The sequence below is a fragment of the Gopherus evgoodei genome, chromosome 17 (assembly GCF_007399415.2).
Source record: "Gopherus evgoodei ecotype Sinaloan lineage chromosome 17, rGopEvg1_v1.p, whole genome shotgun sequence".
NCBI lineage: Eukaryota > Metazoa > Chordata > Testudines > Testudinidae > Gopherus > Gopherus evgoodei.
The window spans coordinates 4,370,031-4,388,398 of NC_044338.1; the positions used below are offsets into that span (position 1 = coordinate 4,370,031).

Consider the following 18,368-nt stretch of genomic DNA (forward strand, 5'->3'; position numbering starts at 1 on the left):
CAGTCCATATTTGACTATGCCACAATTCTATTGTCTGTTTTCCAGTAATGAGCAGTACAAAGTTTTTCTGTTAACAATAACAAGTACATTAATTTGTCATTCTGCCTACAATGTAGCTTCCTTACTGGAGCATTACGTGAACCGGTCAGGGGATGTCTAGGGGAAGCTGGATAAAATGAATCTGTTGAATAGTTTTCTCCCAAAACTGACTAATCACTGGACACAACCATCACAAGTGCAAGTGTGTTCCTCTCTCCCTGCAACCCATCCACTACAGCACCTCTCTAGTAGCAAAAATATGAAGAATCTTAACTGGAGTCAAATACCATGTGTACAGTTACTTATACACATATTCTTTATGAGCTACCCAAACTGAAAATATCGATCCCCTTTCCTTTCCCACATAGAGACCAACTCATCCTGATCAATTTCTTTGTCCAAATCACTCTCCCATCTTTCAGTCTGCGTTGTTTTCTCATCACCATCTTTTTTTCACTCAAAATTGTCTCTGTCTCAGAAACGGAACCTTTTGTTCCAACTTGCTCCTTTGTCTACTCCTCAGACGTGGTTACAGGCTAGATAAGAGCCTTTTGGTATCCAGATTTCACAATAAAATGTTTGACTTGTAAGTATTGAAAATATGGGACCTTGTTATTATTTATATTGTTGCCTGTTCCTTGGTATGATATTGAATCTGGACCCAGGAACAGCTGTCTGGATTGAATAGTCTCAGCTCTTACCCAGAACGAATAGTCATTTACGGGATATTTCTTACGGATGAATTCCTGATTGCTAATGAAAGTAGCAAAGGGACAGGGCCTCAGCAGCAGGAATAGACCAAAGCTGCCATGGGGATCTGGATGAATGGGTGTGACCTACATTTCTTTTTCACCCAATAATTACTATGACTAGCTGTATTTGGGCTCTGATCTTGTTCAAACCGAATCACTGCATATTTTAGAGTCGTTAAAGGGACACTGTCAGACTGAAAATCCAGAAATCCCCTTGTGTGTTTACCTGAAAACAGTAACCATTTATTCTTTTAACTTTTAGGCCCTGATTTTCTGGGTATAGTTTTACACTTGCAGGAAATTCGATTCATAGCATTTAGCTGTCTTGCTATCTGATCATGCCTGGAAATCAAATGGAGGTCTAAATGCTATGAGCAGTGCACATGTATTGTCTGCAGATGCAGAATTATGCCATTAAAATGAGGCTAACAATTGAAATCAGTCCCTTAGATTTCCCTAGTCAGCAAAGCTAATGTGAGATCTTTACCTTTGTATAAAGGGAATCTCTGAGAGATGAGATTGAGTGACTTGCCCAAGGTCACACAGGAATGTCTGTGGCAGAGCTGGGAATTGAATCCAGAAGGTGTCTTGACACAGGACGTACGACTGGGAGTCTCAGCACTGTCACTAGATCTGGAGGAGGAGATCAAAATGTAGAGCGAGTTGGGATTGGAATTCTAAGGGGATAAAGGTCCCAGTCCTGTGAGATGTGTCACATCTTCTGTGTCTGTTGACGTCACTGGTCAGGGTATTCTCCTTCTCTTGGTTAGGGCTCAAAGTGAGTTTCCCAATTTCTCGCTCGCTTTCTGACTTGACCCGCCGCAGTTATCTCAAATGCCATCAGGTGATGAATAAGCCCTTCAGTGATTCAAATAATTTTCTTGGCATAACCTTGAGATTTGTAACTCATCCACCAAGCTAGGTTAATGTGCTGTTCTTCCTGTTAACCTAGGGTGTGCAGCCTCAGTACGTATGAAAGAATTTAAAGCTGTGCTTTGTGGGGCTGGAATGAGGGGAATGTAATCGCTCGCTGGGGCTTGCAGGCATATGTCGAACAGACAAATGTCCATGGATTTCTTAGTGAAATGCTTAGAATGCAAAGACGTGTGAGTAGCCTGCTGTTTTTCACACGTGTGCATGCAGGTCCAGGAGTGCGGCAGTAACTTCACTTGCTTTCCATTACATTGAAAATGGTTCTGGGAAGTCTTTGGAACAAGACTCTTGGGCTGAAATGCACAAGACCCAGCTGGGAGTGTTTGACTCGTCTGAATTTGCCAATTCTAATTTACAGGAGGTTGCTGGGTGTGGGAGAAGCAAGACACTCAGTAGCAAATAGATTGATGCAAGAGTGGTGAGAACCAGACACCAAAATGCTGGCTCCATGATTCTTAGCAGCCCCAGATATTAAATTGTCTCTGTCCTTCCCTGTTTCTCTCTCGTGGGAGACAAGGAAGCATTTTTCCAGTGGAGAGTGCCAATGTCAGGTTATTTGTAAAGCCTTCTGAATTTCCAGATCCTAATGTTTCAGCTCCCATCCACTCTGTCTTAGACAGGTCGAGATGGGCACCTGAAGCCAAGAGATCACTGAGCCTCCAGGTCTCCTCCTCCTCTGTCACTAGACAGGTTTGTACAACGGCTGTTCCTTCCTCAGGCTTCCCAAGTGGAGAGACCTTCCTCCACCCCCTATTCATCAAGTCCCAGCTGCTGGTGATTCGTTTTGTTTTGGTAGCTGGCCTCTTCTCATTCCTGAATGGCTCCATTGCTCAAACTTTGCACTCTCATTTGAACAATAATCTCTTCCCATGGCTGTTTGCTCAGCTCCCCCAAATGGAGCAGCAGGGCACAATCTGCAGCAGCATTTTCTCCAGCTTCTTGGAAGCTTATTAGCTGCTTTCCAACCCAGCAAATGGAGCTTGTACTGTGGGGGTCCCTTGTGTGTTTGAATAGGATGTTCTGGCCACTTCAGCCGTGCCTTGGGATTCCTTATGCAAAAAGATACCTGCCTTGATCTGCACGCCAACTACAAGGAGTCTTTCATGGAACCTGTCTGGTCTATGTAAGTTTCAGAGGTACCAAGACTGTGGGTCACATCCTCAGCTGGTGTAAATTGCCATAGTTCTATTGCAGTCAATGGACCTGGGTTGATTTATACCAGCTCCTGTCGCCTTGGTACCATTGACACTTATGCAGACTAGACAGTTATCTTGTTCATTGGGCAGCCATAAAAATCAAGGCAGTGAACCACTACAGGGTCCTGTTGCTTCAAGGATCTGAGCATTAACATTCAAACAGGGAGCCAAAACTCAGGGCTCTTCTGGGACTGGGAGAAGTTAGGCCAAACAAACGCTATGGCCATGTCTACACTACAAAGTTTTACCGACATAAGTTACATCGATCTAAAGCTGCCATGGTTAGTACATTGTTTGTGCGTGTACATACTTGGCTTCTTGCGTCAGCACTGCACGTACTCACCAGGAGTGCTTGCATCAATGCACAGTGCAGTGCACTATGGGTAGGTGTCCCAGTGTGCAGCTGCTTCCATCCAGCGCACTCTCTCGGGAAGTGTTGGCAATACACGATGGAGCAGAAACAAGTTGTGCAGGGGTGACCAGGAGCAACTGTCTGCATCCCATAATGTCATCTCTAGCCCATCATTTTTGTGTCTTATTAAAAAATCCCATGAACCTGCACAGCCTTCCTCGCTGTCTTCCGTCTTTGACAGAAGCATGGAGCCTGCCCAGCTCTGATCTATTGTCATAAGCATTGCAAGAACAGCACACACGATCCTCCAGTATTTGCAGAGCCATAAGAAGAATTGAATCAGCAGGGAGCATGATGACTTTTTGGCAGACAGATTGCTGTGGGACATGGCAAGAACCGATTCAAAGGTGTTGGTGGCATTCACAAAGCAGCTGCAGATGGTGAAATGCAGCTTTTGGGCCTGAGAAACATTATGATGTGGTGGGATCACATCACAATGCAGACTTGGGATGATGAGCAGTGGCTGCAGAACTTTGGGATGCACGAAGCCACATTCCTGGATCTGTGTGCTGTGCTCTTCCTAGCCCTCCAGCACAGGGACACCAGAATGAGAACTGCGCTGACAGTGGAGAAGCAAGTGGTGATTACGCAGTGAAAACTTGCAATGTCAGATTGCTACTGGTCAGTAGGAAATCACTTTAGGGTTGGAAAATCCGCTGTGGGACATGTTATCATGCAAGTGTGCAGGGACAGTAATCAACTCCTGCTACGCAGGACTGTGCCTCTCTGGAGTTTACAGGACACAGCGGATGGCCTTGCAGCAGTGGGGTTCTCGAACTGCAGTGGAGCAACAGTCAGCACGTGTGTCCCTTTTCTCCAGAGTACATCAACAGAAAGGGGCCTGTGAATCGGGTTCCTCAGAGGTTTCCACGGTGATCAACAGGGGTGGGGTGAGTGTGTGGAGGTGTCTCTGCCAAGTATGGCATGAAGGTCTTTGTAAAAGTGGCAGGTCTGCAGCTCAGCACCGGATTGACTATTCGCCACCCTGGCCTTCAGATATGCCTGACGCAGTTCCTTGGCTTTTATGCGGTACTGCTGCTGGTGCTTGTCGTATCCTCCTTCTGCATCCCCCATGCAATGTGCTAGGACATGTCCACATTTCTGCAGCTGGGCCATAGCTGTGCTTGCACAGACTGGATCTCCTGGGGTTGAGGGGAGAAGAGGATCTCCTCTCTGCTCCAAGCCGGGGCATGTAGCCAGCAGGGTGAGCCAAGCAGTTTCACACAACAATGGAGAGCTGCTAGATGTGCTCGCCAAGCTGGACAATCATGGTTCTGGTCTCTGTGGTCCCTGAGCCATGGTGTTGACAACTCTGAGCACAGCAGTCAGTGTCCGGCATTGTGGGACAGCTGCTGGAGGACTGTTAAGGTTGACGTAAGTAATGCACTGTGTACACTCCCGCTGCATCGACCTCCGTACAGCTACCAGGGCTCAGTGCCACTGGGGGAAGTGGTGTTACTATGTTGGCGTAATGGGGCGCTTACACCAGCAGGAGACAAATGTAAGTGTAGACACGTGCACAAATAGGTTGACACAAGGCAGCTTACGTCAGCGTAACTTTGTAGTGTGGACCAGGCCTATGTCTACACTTTAAATGGTACAGCAGCACAGCTGCAGTGCGGTAGGCTTCAGTGTAGATACTCACTACAGTGAGGAGGGGTTTCTGCTGTAGTTAATCTACCTCCACAAGAGGCGGTGGCTAGATTGACAGAAGAATTCTTTGTCAGCCTAGTGCTGTCTCCACCAGGGAGTTCGTTTGTCTTAACCATGTCTCCCCGGGTTATGGATTTTTCACACCCCTGAGAGATACAGCTATGCCAGTGTAACTTAGTCAAGGTAGCAGGTAACTGAGGAACTTGCCTGTTTTCTATTTAAAGCAGGAGTCCACAACCTTTCGGAAGTAGTGTGCCAAGTTTTCATATATTCACTCTAATTTAAAGGTTTTGCGTGCCAGTAATACATTTTAATGTTTTTAGAAGGTCTCTTCCTATGAGTCTACAATATATAACTAAACTATTGTTGTATGTCAAGTAAATAAGGTTTTTAAAATGTTTAAGAAGCTTCATTTAAAACTAAATTAAAATGCAGAGCCCCCTGGACTGGTGGTCAGGACCTGGGCAGTGTGAGTGCCACTGAAAATCAGCTCACATGCTGCCTTCAGCACAGGTTGCCTACCCCTGATTTAAAGGCATTTGAAGATCTCAGGGCTGTTATGTTTAACAGTGCACTTCCCTGCTAGAAGAAATGAATAGTTGTAGTTAAAGATTGGTGGTCGTGATCAAGTTTTTGGGTTTTTTCTTCATCTGTTGGTGTTGAAATGTGCTGAATTCACAGGCCTGAAGACTGAAGTTCTCAGACAGATCAGGTGCAACACGGATAGTACTGAGTGAAGCAAGCTTCTCCATAATGCCCAGGGCTCTTCGGTCTCTGGGGCTTTTCTGTTAGTATTTGGAGGCTAGTTGTGAGGGTGAATCTTATGAAGTGCTGGAGTGAGATCTCAGATCACTGAACAGCTGTCAGGCAGTAACAACTTCCAGTCGCTACCACTCTGGCTGGATTTGAATTGGTGATTTGCAGCAAATCTCTAGTATGACTCCATTTACTTCACTTGATTTTACACAGGGGTGAATTTGGCTCCTAGAGATCAAAGGCTCTGTACTGCACTGCCAATCCTCTAAGTCAATTTTTTCAATTAAGCTGCATTTTTTGATAATTTGTCCTGAATCATTCAGACTGAGCTAAATCCCGCCCTTTGTAAAAAGATAAAAGTCCATTGAATGCACTGAAGTTGCACTGGCTTCCACCAGGGCTGAAACTGATCTTTTGGAGTCTAAATCCAACCTCTGTTTGAGTTTCTGACAATGAGCCTGTTTGCAAATACCACTTGCGGGTAGGGATTCCAGTCCTGTCCCACAACATAGCCTTGTGCCAATAAACACTCTCCCACTTGGAGTTCATACGCCATGTGTATGCAGACACTTTAAAATGCTCTGCTGAATAAAACATTTGGCTAGACTTCGTAGAAGGGCAAAGCCCAGTTGGACCTGACTGAGCAATCCAGCGCAGTAGGGGCCACAGCGCCCTTTGCCCTGGGGACTAGGAGCAGAACTTTCCTTTGTTTTTGCAGGACTTTTGTAGAAATGAAATATGTGCTTGTAACCTCCAGGAAGACTTCTTCTTTAACACATCTGCTTCAGCCAGGCGGGATGAATTAAAAGATCTATAAAGCTGCATCCACAGCAACTTAAGTGCACTAATCTGTGGGAGAAAAAAAATCTGTTAACAATTGTCAGGAGGTTTTTTTACTTCATTTCCAAGTGCTTGTTTTAATAGACTTCCCACCAGCCTTTCCCTGTAAGACTGACCTTTCCCAACCATTCAGTTGTGTGGAGAATCATACACCTTTACCTTAGCACCAGAACCTTCCCTCCCTCATCCGACAAAATACCATCATGATTAGTAGAATCCCATATTAGTTTAGGGTGACCAGATGTCCTGATTTTATAGGGACAGTCCTGATTTAGGGGCTTTTTCTTATGTAGGCTCCTATTATCCCCACCCCAGTCCTGATTTTTCACACTTGCTATCTGGTCACCTTATATTAGTTCCAGAATGTTGGGACATTCTTGATGCAGCTCTGTTAGCTTCCAGGAAATGTCTGTGATCAAGGATGAATCTGGCTGGGTTTGTTTGGCTATATACATTTATTGGACTTTCCCTGGTGTAGGGTAGGGAAGTGTGTGTTCTCCCCACTCCCCAAGGTAAGAATTGATCAAAGGAGTAACATGTGACGACAGTCCTGTAGGAGACGGAACAGCCAATCAAAGTTCTGCTCCTGCACTGCTGAAGTCCAGTAAGGCATTTTGCCATTAATTTCAGTGAAGAGCGGGGCTGGGTTCCAGGTTTCCTGCCACAGAGATCTGCAGGCCAGCACCAGCGTGTTAGGGGATCTCCCTTCCCTCCTGTTTTTGCTAGGGTGACCAGATGTTCCAATTTTATAGGGACAATCCCAATTTTTGGGTCTTTTTCTTATATAGGTTCCTATTACCTCCCACCCCCTGTCCTGATTTTTCACATTTGCTGTCTGGTTACCCTAGTTTTTGCAGACACGCTAGTCCCTTCAAGCTGATGCCTCTTTTATCCTGAGGTGAAGATTGCTGACTTTCAAAGAGCAAAGCACACTGCCAGTGACTATACTTCTCTTAGCTAGCTTGGGATGCTACTGCTTCAGCAAAATACCACCTGTTCAGCTTGAGTTTGGTCTTTGAGACTTTGGAAACTGACACCGGGGGGCGAAGAGGAAAGTATAATTTTGATCTTGGGCCAAGGTCATCAGGTGCCAAAAGACTGGTCTCAGCCTTACATTGGCGAAGGCTGGAGAGCAGCAGGGAGCAGTTCAGGACTGCATTAGGCCTCATTACATTTCAGCGAGTTTGATCAGGCCGCATGGAATGTGTAGAGTCTCAGTGAGGTGAGTTTCAGGTTTCGCTGTGAAAGTTTCACCCACTTTGGGCGTGGAACTAAAAAGGGCTGTGAAATGAGCCCAGCACTGTGTAAGTTACTCAGGACAGAGCTGTGGGAAGGGAAGCTGGGCCCCTGCAAGACTGATAATGACACTCTCCTGATAGCATTTGTGGCTGTGGCCAAGAAGGAACTCATCCCACCCAAGAGGGATTCTGCGTTTCCTTTCGCTGCAATCACACCCAGCTCGTAAATCACAGTCTGCCGAAACAATGCCTGAGAGCAGGGAAAGCTGAGAGTTGCACGGCCTGTTTCTGTAACACAGTGACAGTTCTCAGCCTTCACTCTGGGAATTCGTACCATCAGTCTGTCGGCAGCCTCTTCATGAGACCTGTGGCTCCCCCTCCCCCAGTAAAACACTTTCCCATCAGGCTTAGAAAGGGGCTGCAGCCACATGTGGGACAAGCTCTCATCCTGTCCCACATGCTTGGGACTCAATCCTGCTGAGCACCTGCCATTGGCATTAGCTTCAGTGGGAGTTGAGGGCATTCAGCGCCTGGTGAGACTGGTCCTTGGCAAGTGACCAGCACTTTCACTACCTCCAGAGCCAGAGTCCCAGACAGTGAAATGAGTCTCCATACAAGTGATGCCTCCAGGATGAACTTTCTGCTCTGAGGAACTAAAAGCAAAAGTGACTATAAACCGACACGATGCAGACTACGCCCAACAGCCTCATTCCACTGCCTGAGCAGAACCAACAGCACAAATGATGTAAGTCAGATTGGTCTTAACAGGTTCCTTCAGTGTGTGGCAATAATGCAGGAAAAGAAGAATTGGGAGAGGGAAGGGGAGGGAGATGTTCTTTTAACCATCTTAGCTATTGATTAACAAAGCTAGGCAGCTGGGGCCTGGAACCACTGCTTATAGCACCCAGTCCTCTCTCAGTTGCTGGGTGCTCCCCTGTCTGCTTGCTGAATCCACCACGCTTCTTCTACACTGTACGCTCTCCGGGGCAGGGGCTAGCTTTTCCTTCTGTGTGGACAGTGGGGGGCCCTCGGTGCTCTGGTGATACAAATAACCACTAATGCTGCTGCACAGGGTTTAAGTTTGCACAACAAGCAACTATTGGAGGGAACCATGCACAGCTGGAATTTAATGTGCAAGCCCATTGGGCGAGTATTTCGAATAGCCTAGTGGTCAGCTGTGGAATAATCAAATGTGAAATGATTGCCTGTGAAATATATTTGTAATCTATGAAATAGTGAACAGCTCTGGCTTCTCGTGCCTGTGAACTGCCGCTTCGATCCCAGGAGCTACCTAGATGTGCCATGTTGGAGTGGGGCATTGTGGGAGAGCTTTATGCTGGCCCTACATGAAGGAAGCAATGCTCTGTAACAGCTGGGAAGCAGGTGGTGGCCTCAGTCTGACTGTTGCCCTTTGCCTGTTCACTGCCCCAGTGGAGCTGGGAGAGTGGCAGCGGGGAGACAATGGCCTGATGTGGAGAAAAAAGAGTTAGGAAGAAAAGTCAGGGGATGGCTCTAAATAAATAGTTTCCCCTTTAAAAGCCTTGTTCTGTACCTTCATGTCCCACCTGTGCTGCTGCCATGTTTGGCACAGTGCTTTTGTCCCTAGTTCTCTTTAATTTTGGCCTCTGCTGGAAGGTCTCCTCTGCTATTGCGTGTTCTCGTCAGCGAAGCTTTAACGTTCACTGCTGTTCCGTGCTGCATTCCAGCTCCCCAGAGGCAAGGGCCCGTGATAGAGGTCCCACAGCTAAGAAAACGTTGGTCATGGCATTAATAAATACAAATAATGCATTGAGGCTTTATGAGCTGAAGTCCTTTCAGGACTGCGCTGCCTCGCTGCAGGGGGCGGGAAGTGTGTTCTCTCTCTGCTCAGTGGGGATCCATAGTAAAAATCCGTAGTAAGCTAATATAGTTCCTGCTATGCAGCTGCTTCTCAGACATCAGGCCTTTTGTCACATTGTAAACGTCAGCAGTGTACATTACTGAGGCACAGTCTGAAGTTGCGAGAAAGCAAGAGCATCTAAACCCAGTCGCATGTGTGTTAGTTTGGGACACAGCCTTGGTCTTACGACGACTGAACAGATTATCTTCAAACATCTTAAGGACTGTGACTTTCTGAGGCCTTGCAATGCCACTTATCCCAGAGCCTAGTTTGATAAGTTAATGGCCACTGAATTGTAAGGATTTATAATGGAAATAATTGCACCCACCTTCCTCCATAGATGTTGTGTAGGGCTGCTGTGCACAGCATGGCCATAGCCAAAGTCAATGGAAAGACACTCATGGATTTCTTTGGGCTGTTGATCAGGCCCTGAGCTGCCATAATCTACCCCAGAGGTGGTTGCATTTGAGGTGCAGCTCAACAGTTCCTGTACATAACATATATAGCACCGTTCACCCAAGGATCTGAAAGCACTTTACAAACTTTAAAGAAGCCTGGCAGGAAAGATCCCTGTGTGGGATTTTTATCTGTCTTGCTGAGCAGTGACCAGATTCACCAAAGCCATAATGACGTGTCCTCAAGTTCACATGGCGAATCAGTGGCAGAGTGAGGACAGAACCCAGGAGTCCTGCCCCCTAGCTTTCTTGCTTTGAGCGCTAGACTACACTCCCCTTGCAAGGTCAGACATAGAACCCAGGAGTCCTGACTCCCAGACTCTAGCCTGCACTCCCTCACTTCGGGAGCAAAAGGTGCTGTAGAAACACGAGAGAGCATTTGTTTCACCACTAGAATGACAGACGTAAATACAAACCCTTGTCTCATCAGCTCCCCAGCCTCCTTCCTCCTCCCCATTTTAGTTATTGTTGTGCCTGAGCCATCCCTTTGTTCTTCCTCTGCCGCAGGCATCCCCACGCTTATCGTCCTGGACGCCAAGGGAGACGTGATCACGCGGCAGGGGCGGGTGGAAGTGCTGAATGACACTGAATGCCGAGAGTTCCCCTGGCATCCCAAGCCTGTGCTGGAGCTGACAGACTCCAATGCGGTCCAGCTGAATGAGGGCCCGTGCCTCGTTCTCTTTGTAGGTATGGAGCGCTGTTGATTTCTTTTTTAATTCCTTCACTTATTCTTTGGGTTTCCTCAGGTGGGGGCGGGGTGTCTCTTCGGAAGAGCTATCAGTGGGATGCTGTTCAGTGTGACGTTCTCCTTGGCAGTGGAGTCAGCAAGGTACTAGATCTCTCTCTTCCTCTCTCTCACACCCAAAGCAGTGTCTGTGCCAGCCATCCTGCTCGGCTTCTGCATGAGCCAGGGCATTATGGGTACCTATCCCATAGTTCCCAGCACAGCTTCTAGAAGCCAGGCTTTACAGAAGTAGCAATGTGCCTTTGGAGAGGTGCTTTACAATTCAAGTGTTCCTGTGAGAGCCATGGAAATCAGTGTTTGCAGCACTGGAAATGCATCACAGTGATCCATGTGCTTCTTGCACCTTTATGGAGCAGAAACGTCGGGAGCATGAAGTTTCCAAAGCTGCAGCAGACTCCAGGGGACACTGTGCTCAGTGGTCACTGGAAGGGGTGGCAGGAGCGTTATGGGACTATGTGGAGAAGACAGGTTTCAAGGCTGCAGCCTCAGTGTCAGCAGATTGTCTACGCTAGCTCCTCAGTGGTGCATGGGCAGCCTTTGCTCTGAGCAAGGGCAGCTGCGTGGTGCTGACCATACTTGTGAACCATCCCAGTCTCTTGTGCACGTGAACCCAGGGTGTGTTCCAGGCAGGACTGGGGCTAGCAGTGCTAACATCCTCTAGACTGGACCAGGCATAGAGAGTGGTGGATGTGCAGACCAAGGATTATCTTGCCCTCCCCAAAACCCTGTGTTCACCCCAATCCATGAAAATGGGGCTCCTTCAGAAAGGACACTCCCACCCTCCAAAGAAACCCACATGTGAGATTCAGCATGACAAGCATAGTGCTAGGAGCCATTAGAACAGAGGTTCTCAAACAAGGGGTTGGGACCCCTCAGGGGGTCACGAGGTTATTACATGGGGGGTAACGAGCTGTCAGCCTCCACCCCAACCCCCGCTTTGCCTCCAGCATTTATAATGGAGTTAAATATAAAAACCAGTGTTTTTAATTTATGAGGGAGATTGCATTCACAGGCTTGCTATGTGAAAGGGGTCATCAGTACAAAAGTTTGAGAACCACTGTGTTTGAACATAAAGTTGAGTTACACCTGGTTTCTTCCCTTAAAGTTGCAATTCTGCAAATAATGCTGATCTCTCTCTGTTTGTGGCACTTGGCTGGATTCTTGTTTAAACAGCAAACAGGTTCCAGGGCTATTCTATACTGTGTTTGTGTGTGTGAGAGGGAGCTGTACTTGTGGGATGGAGTGTGCTATGATGTATTTTGTACAAACAAACGCCATCCCCTAGGATATTATTTGCATCTGAATTTTATTGCCTGCAGGACCAAGTATGTGGAGGGTGCTCTTGGGTCAGAGTATCCCAAAAGAACTTCCATGGGTAATGACAAATGCATTTTGGTTTGATCTACCTCTGCTCAAACTGTTCAGACCACAAACCTGCTGGAACAATGAGGGAGGGGTAGACTCACTGATCATAGCAAGAGAGACCAGTTCTCTCCTCCTCTGGGGTAGAAATAAGAACGGTCATACTGGGTCAGACCAATGGTCCATCTTGCCCAGTATCCCATCTCTGACAGTGGCCAGTACCAGAGCTTCAGGACGAATGTAAGGAACAGGATATTTTTTGGAGAGATCCACTCTATCTTCTCCTTCCAGCTATTGGCACTCAGGTTTAGGGTTGCCCCAAGCATGGGGTTGCATCCCTGACCATTTTGGCTAATAGCCAGTGTTGGACCTATCCTGCCTGAACTTACTGAGCAATTTGTGAACCCAGTTATACTTGTGGCCATCACAGCATCCCATGGCAATGAGTTCCACAAGTTAACTGTCCGCTGTGTAAAAAAGTATTTCCTCTTGTTTGTATTAAACCTGCTGTCTATTAATTTCACTAGGTGACCCCTGTTTTTTGTATTGTGAAAAAGGGTAATTAACACGTCTATTCATCTTTTTCCCAGGCCATTCATGGTTTTATAGACCTCTGTCATGTTTCCTCTTTTCTCTGCTGAACAGCCATCACCTTTTTAGTCTTTCCTTGTGCGGAAGCCATTCCATACCCTTGATCTTTGTTGCCCCTTTTCTGAAACTTGTCCAGTTCCACTACATCTTGTTGGAGATGGGGCGACCAGAACTGCCCACAATATTCAAAGTGTGGGTGTGCCATGGATCTGTATAGTGGCATTATGATATTTTCTGTCCCATCCCTAAATGAAGTTAGTGTTGTAATTATGCTGTGGGATGGCTGTATCCAGGGGCAGGGAGGGATTAGGGGGAGTTCCCTGCCTCTTTCCATACCCTTTGTCATGGAGAGCATGCTTTTCCATAGCATTAATAATATGGCTTTTGTACCTTCACTTTTTTCCTTCGCAGCTTTGCTTTTGACTCTGATTATTTATTCAGCGGAGCCCAGCATGGACGTGAGCGCAGAGCGAAAACCCCTCTGACCCCCGCTCTTTCTCCTGCCTCCTTGCTGGGAGGAATAGCTTGATGGGCCCTGTGTGAGTGAGGCTGTAACTGCACAGACTCACACCTCGGAAGTTTATTTTTATCTTGCTCTGGGTAAAGTTTGTCTAGCATCTGTCGGCAAACGATGTGCGGAGAGGAGACTCCCTGATGGCGATTGGGGGCTCCCCGTGAAGTGCTAGGGGATGCTCCGCCTCCGGTCTCCTAGATGTGATTTCCTCCACCCACCATGGGACAGAATAAAACCACCATGCTATTGCAATATCATGTCACAATCCTACGGTGGCAAGCGGCTCTGTGTGGCACTGCACATAATCACTGTTGAACACCCTGATTATCCTTACAGGATGTAAGAGTGCCAGGTGGAAATCGAGGCTGGTTGGCAGGCATCAGAGCAGACAGGGATCCTAAATTCAGCCCACTGAATTTTCTAATTTAACTGAAGAAGTGGTTTTTTTACCCACAAAAGCTTATGCCCAAATAAATCTGTTAGTCTTTAAGGCGCCACCAGACTCCTCGTTGTTTTTCTTATTTAAGTGAATCTTTTTAGTCTCCAGGTATTGCCTAGACCAGTTGATCTCAACCTATTTACCATTGTGGGCCGCATATACAGCTCTCTCTGTGTTCTGTGAGCCACATCCACACAATATACATACACTACCTGTATGGTTGTCACATGGACCACAGCTGTGTGCGGGTTGAGAACTACTGGCCTAGACTGAGGTTGCCATGCACAATGCAATTGTCGCTCTAGCAGTTCCAGGGAAGAGGTGGCATTTACAGAGACATCCCACGTCCTTTCACATACCCAGCATTTTAGGAGCAGTTTCTGCTCTGTTTAATGAATACTGTGCTAGCACTCTCCATCCAAGCTTCTCCAGACACTCTCTGAACACTAAGCGTCACAGCCATCCTGCAAAGCAGGAAATTAACTCCACATTTTACAGACAGATAAATGAAGCACAGAACAGCGAAGAGATTTGACCAAGGATACATAGCAAGTCAGTGGCATCGTTAGGAAAAGAATGCAAGAGTCAGTTCCCTCAGCACCTGGCTCCAGTCACTAGACACCCTCTTTTTGAAAGTCCCCAAGTCAGTAAGATTTACCAGTGTTTTGAAACAGAGAATCTCTCATTTGGGGGCATCTGGATAGCAGCAACTGTGGTTTATTTTATGATCCTATAGCTTAATGATTCAACTCTGCAGGAGGGTGATACCCCCTAAATAATAGGAGCCTCTGGGCGGCTTCAGGCTCTGGAGAAAGGGCTGGGATCTCTAGGCCTTAGGGGGAGGAGTTCTAGGCTGCAGCATTTGGTTCAACAGAGCGTCAGTTATGAACAAGTGACAAGATTATGGGGTAGGTTGGCCACAGCACAGAGAGCTAAGCTGGAGTTTAGTCAGTAGAGTCTGTGTGTAGAAAATCAATCACAGTCCACCCCCATCGCTCTCTCACACACAGAGACACGGCAGATGATAGCTCTGGAAGCTGTTCGCTGTTTAAACAAGCAAGGGAACCGGGGGAGCGGAGAAGCTGTGTCTGGTGGGCCATGTCTCTGTTCAAGGGCAGACAGAGCTCCCTGCTGTGGTGGGGGGGGTGTTCTCTCAGCATCACCACCCGCCAGGTTCATAGCAGCTGGAGGGTCAGTCTTGTGCTGGCAGAGGGGCAGTCTGTGCCACTGAGAGCTCGGTGGTGGCACAGTTACCAAGAGGCATGTCTGGGGGAGTTTATGGTGGGGATGTTTTTTCCTTGGTTTTGATGCTGAAACCTGCCCCACATCGAGATCTTTTCATCTAGCTGCTGCTCAAGGACATGTTGTGTCTCTTCCTTCCAACCAAGCATTGGTACTTCATTCGTGGCTGGCGTTGGATTGAGGTTCTCATCCCTTTCCACTGCACCTCTGCCAAATCCCAGCTCGTTCCATAGGGCTGCTGCTGTAGAGACTCACAAGTGGGCAAGTGCCTGAGCAGTCATCCCAAGGTGGATAGACAGTGTCAGGTCAGCGTGCTCTCTGGTCTTCAAATGGCTGACTAGCTTCTCCGTGTGTGTTTGGCCCTGCGTTGCAAGAGAGCAAATGCTGCAATGTTTTGGGAGCAGGAGCTGCTCCACCGGTAGGATTTATTTCCCAGGCTCACGTGAAAGTATGTTTCAGCTGCTCCCTAATTGCTACAAGGCGACACTGGCTTTCAAGCTGCTGCCACGTGTTCTGGCTCCTGTTTTCTCTATGGAATAAAGCCTCCCGTAACACAGTGTCTTTGGATCCATTCGATTGTAACCTCCCTCTTGTGTTGCCTTTTTCTCTCCCACTGTCCGCGCCCTGCAGATTCAGAGGATGACGGGGAGTCAGAGGCAGCTAAACAACTGATTCAGCCGATAGCAGAAAAAATCATTGCCAAGTACAAAGCCAAAGAGGAGGAGGCGCCGCTGCTGTTCTTTGTGGCAGGAGAGGTAAGAGGGGAGAGGAACTTCCTTGGCTTTATTTCTCCTGCTTTTTACATGAAGGGCCCAATTCTGCGGCTCTTAGACCTGTCATTCCCATTGCGGCCGGGAGTTCTGTGTGGGGCAGGGCTGCAGGACCAGGATTTTTATCAGCTACACAAGCATCTGCTTCTCTTTGGAAAGTAATTTGGGGGACTTCCTGCATGTCTTGCGAAGAGTGAGCTGATCTCCCACCCACGCCGGAGCACCTGCCCCCAACGATCTCCTGGCACTTTACAGACATGAATGAATACACGAATGTTGTACTGAGGAGAGTTGGCAGTATTTCAAAGGGACACTATTAAGGGCCCGCTGGGTAGGAAAGAGAGAAAATGTGGCAAAAGACCAGCTTGGCTTGACCACGAGATCTTGCATGATGTAAAAAATAAATAGGAGTCATATAAAAATGGAAACTAGGACAAATTACAAAGGATGAATAGAGGCAAACAACACAGGAATGCAGGGGCAAGATTAGAAAGGCAAAGGCACAAAATGTGCTTAAACTGGCTACAGGAGTAAAGGGAAACAAGAAGACTTTTTATCAATATATTAGAAGCAAGAGGAAGACCAAGGACAGGGTAGGCCCACTGCTCAGTGAGGAGGGAGAAACAGTAACAGGAGACTTGGAAATGACAGAGATGCTCAATGACTTCTTTGTTTCGGTATTCACCAAGAAGTCTGAAGGAATGCCTGACATAGTGAATGCTAATGGGAAAGGGATAAGTTTGGAAGATAAAATAAAAAAGAACAAGATAAAAATCTCTTAGAAAAGTTAGATGCCTGCAGGTCACCAGGGCCTAATGAAATGCATCTTAGAATACTCAAGGAGCTAATAGAGGAGGTATCTGAGCCTCTAGCTATTATCTTTGGAAAATCATGGGAGATGGGAGAGATTCCAGAAGACTGCAAAAGGTCAGATATAGTGCCCATCTATTAAAAAAGGAAATATAAACAACCCAGGGAACTACAGACCAGTTAGTTTAACTTCTGTGCCAGGGAAGATAATGGAGCAAGTAATTAAGGAAATCATCTGCAAATACTTGGAAGGTAATAAGATGATAGGGAAAGAAAAGCATGGATTTGTAAAGAACAAATCATGTCAAACCAAACTGATAGCTTTCTTTGATAGGATAACGAGTCTTGTGGATAAAGAAGAAGTGGTGGATGTGGTATACCTACACTTTAGTAAGGCATTTGATACGGTCTTGCATGATATTCTTATCAATAAACTAGGCAAATACAACTTAGATGGGGCTTACTAAAAGGTGGGTGCATAACTGGCTGGATAACCGTACTCAGAGAGTAGTTATTAATGGTTCCCAATCCTGCTGGAAAGGTATAACAAGTGGGGTTCTGCAGTGGTCTGTTTTGGGACCAGCTCTGTTCAATATCTTCATCAACGATTTAGATGTTGGCATAGAAAGTACGCTTATTAAGTTTGCAGATACCACCAAACTGGGAGGGATTGCAACTGCTTTCGAGGACAGGGTCATAATTCAAAATGATCTGGACAAATTGGAGAAATGGTCTGAGGTAAACAGGATGAAGTTTAACAAAGACAAATGCAAAGTGCTCCACTTAGGAAGGAACAGTCAATTTCACACATACAGAATGGGAAGAGACTGTCCAGGAAGGAGTACGGCAGAAAGGGATCTAGGGGTTATAGTGGACCACAAGCTTAATATGAGTCAACAGTGTGATGCTGTTGCAAAAAAATCAAACGTGATTCTGGGATGCATTAAGAGGTGTGTTGTGAGCAAGACACAAGAAGTCATTCTTCCACTCTACTCTGAGCTGGTTAGGCCTCAACTGGAGTATTGTGTCCAGTTCTGGGCACCGCATTTCAAGAAAGATGTGGAGAAATTGGAGAGGGTCCAGAGAAGAGCAACAAGAATGATTAAAGGTCCTGAGAACATGGCCTATGAAGGAAGGCTGAAAGAATTGGGTTTGTTTAGTTTGGAAAAGAGAAGACTGAGAGGGGACATGATAGCAGTTTTCAGGTATCTAAGAGGGTGTCATAAGGAGGAGGGAGAAAACTTGTTCACCTTAGCCTCTAAGGATAGAACAAGAAGCAATGGGCTTAAACTGCAGCAAGGAAGGTTTAGGTTGGACATTAGGAAAAAGTTCCTAACTGTCAGGGTGATTAAACACTGGAATAAATTGCCTAGGGAGGTTGTGGAATCTCCATCTCTGGAGATATTTAAGAGTACGTTAGATAAATGTCTATCAGGGATGGTCTAGAGAGTATTTGGTCCTGCCATGAGGGCAGGGGACTGGACTCGATGACCTCTCCAGGTCCCTTCCAGCCCTACAATCTATGAATCTGCTTGTCCCCAGTGTACAGGTGAGTAAACGGGCACTGAGTGAGCCTGGTACAGAACCCAGGAATCCTGGCTCCCAGCACCCCGGCTCTAACTACTAGTTTTTAACAAACCAATCAAAATAGCGTTTTGGGAACACAAACTCCCCAGCTTCAGGCCTCTATTTGATAAAACTCAAACAAATTCCAGAAGTTTCCAAGCAGCCAAAGGGAGCGT

General features: G+C 46.8%; 1 protein-coding gene across 2 annotated transcripts in view; it reads left to right on the forward strand.

The window, feature by feature from the left end:
* Positions 1-18,368, forward strand: part of NXN (nucleoredoxin) — a 113,081-nt gene that overhangs the window by 82,464 nt on the left and 12,249 nt on the right. For both annotated transcript variants that reach the window (XM_030536485.1, XM_030536484.1), the window contains exons 6-7: positions 10,661-10,840; positions 15,677-15,801. In XM_030536485.1, coding sequence (XP_030392345.1) covers positions 10,661-10,840; positions 15,677-15,801 — 305 coding nt within the window. The remainder of the gene's footprint in view (positions 1-10,660; positions 10,841-15,676; positions 15,802-18,368) is intronic.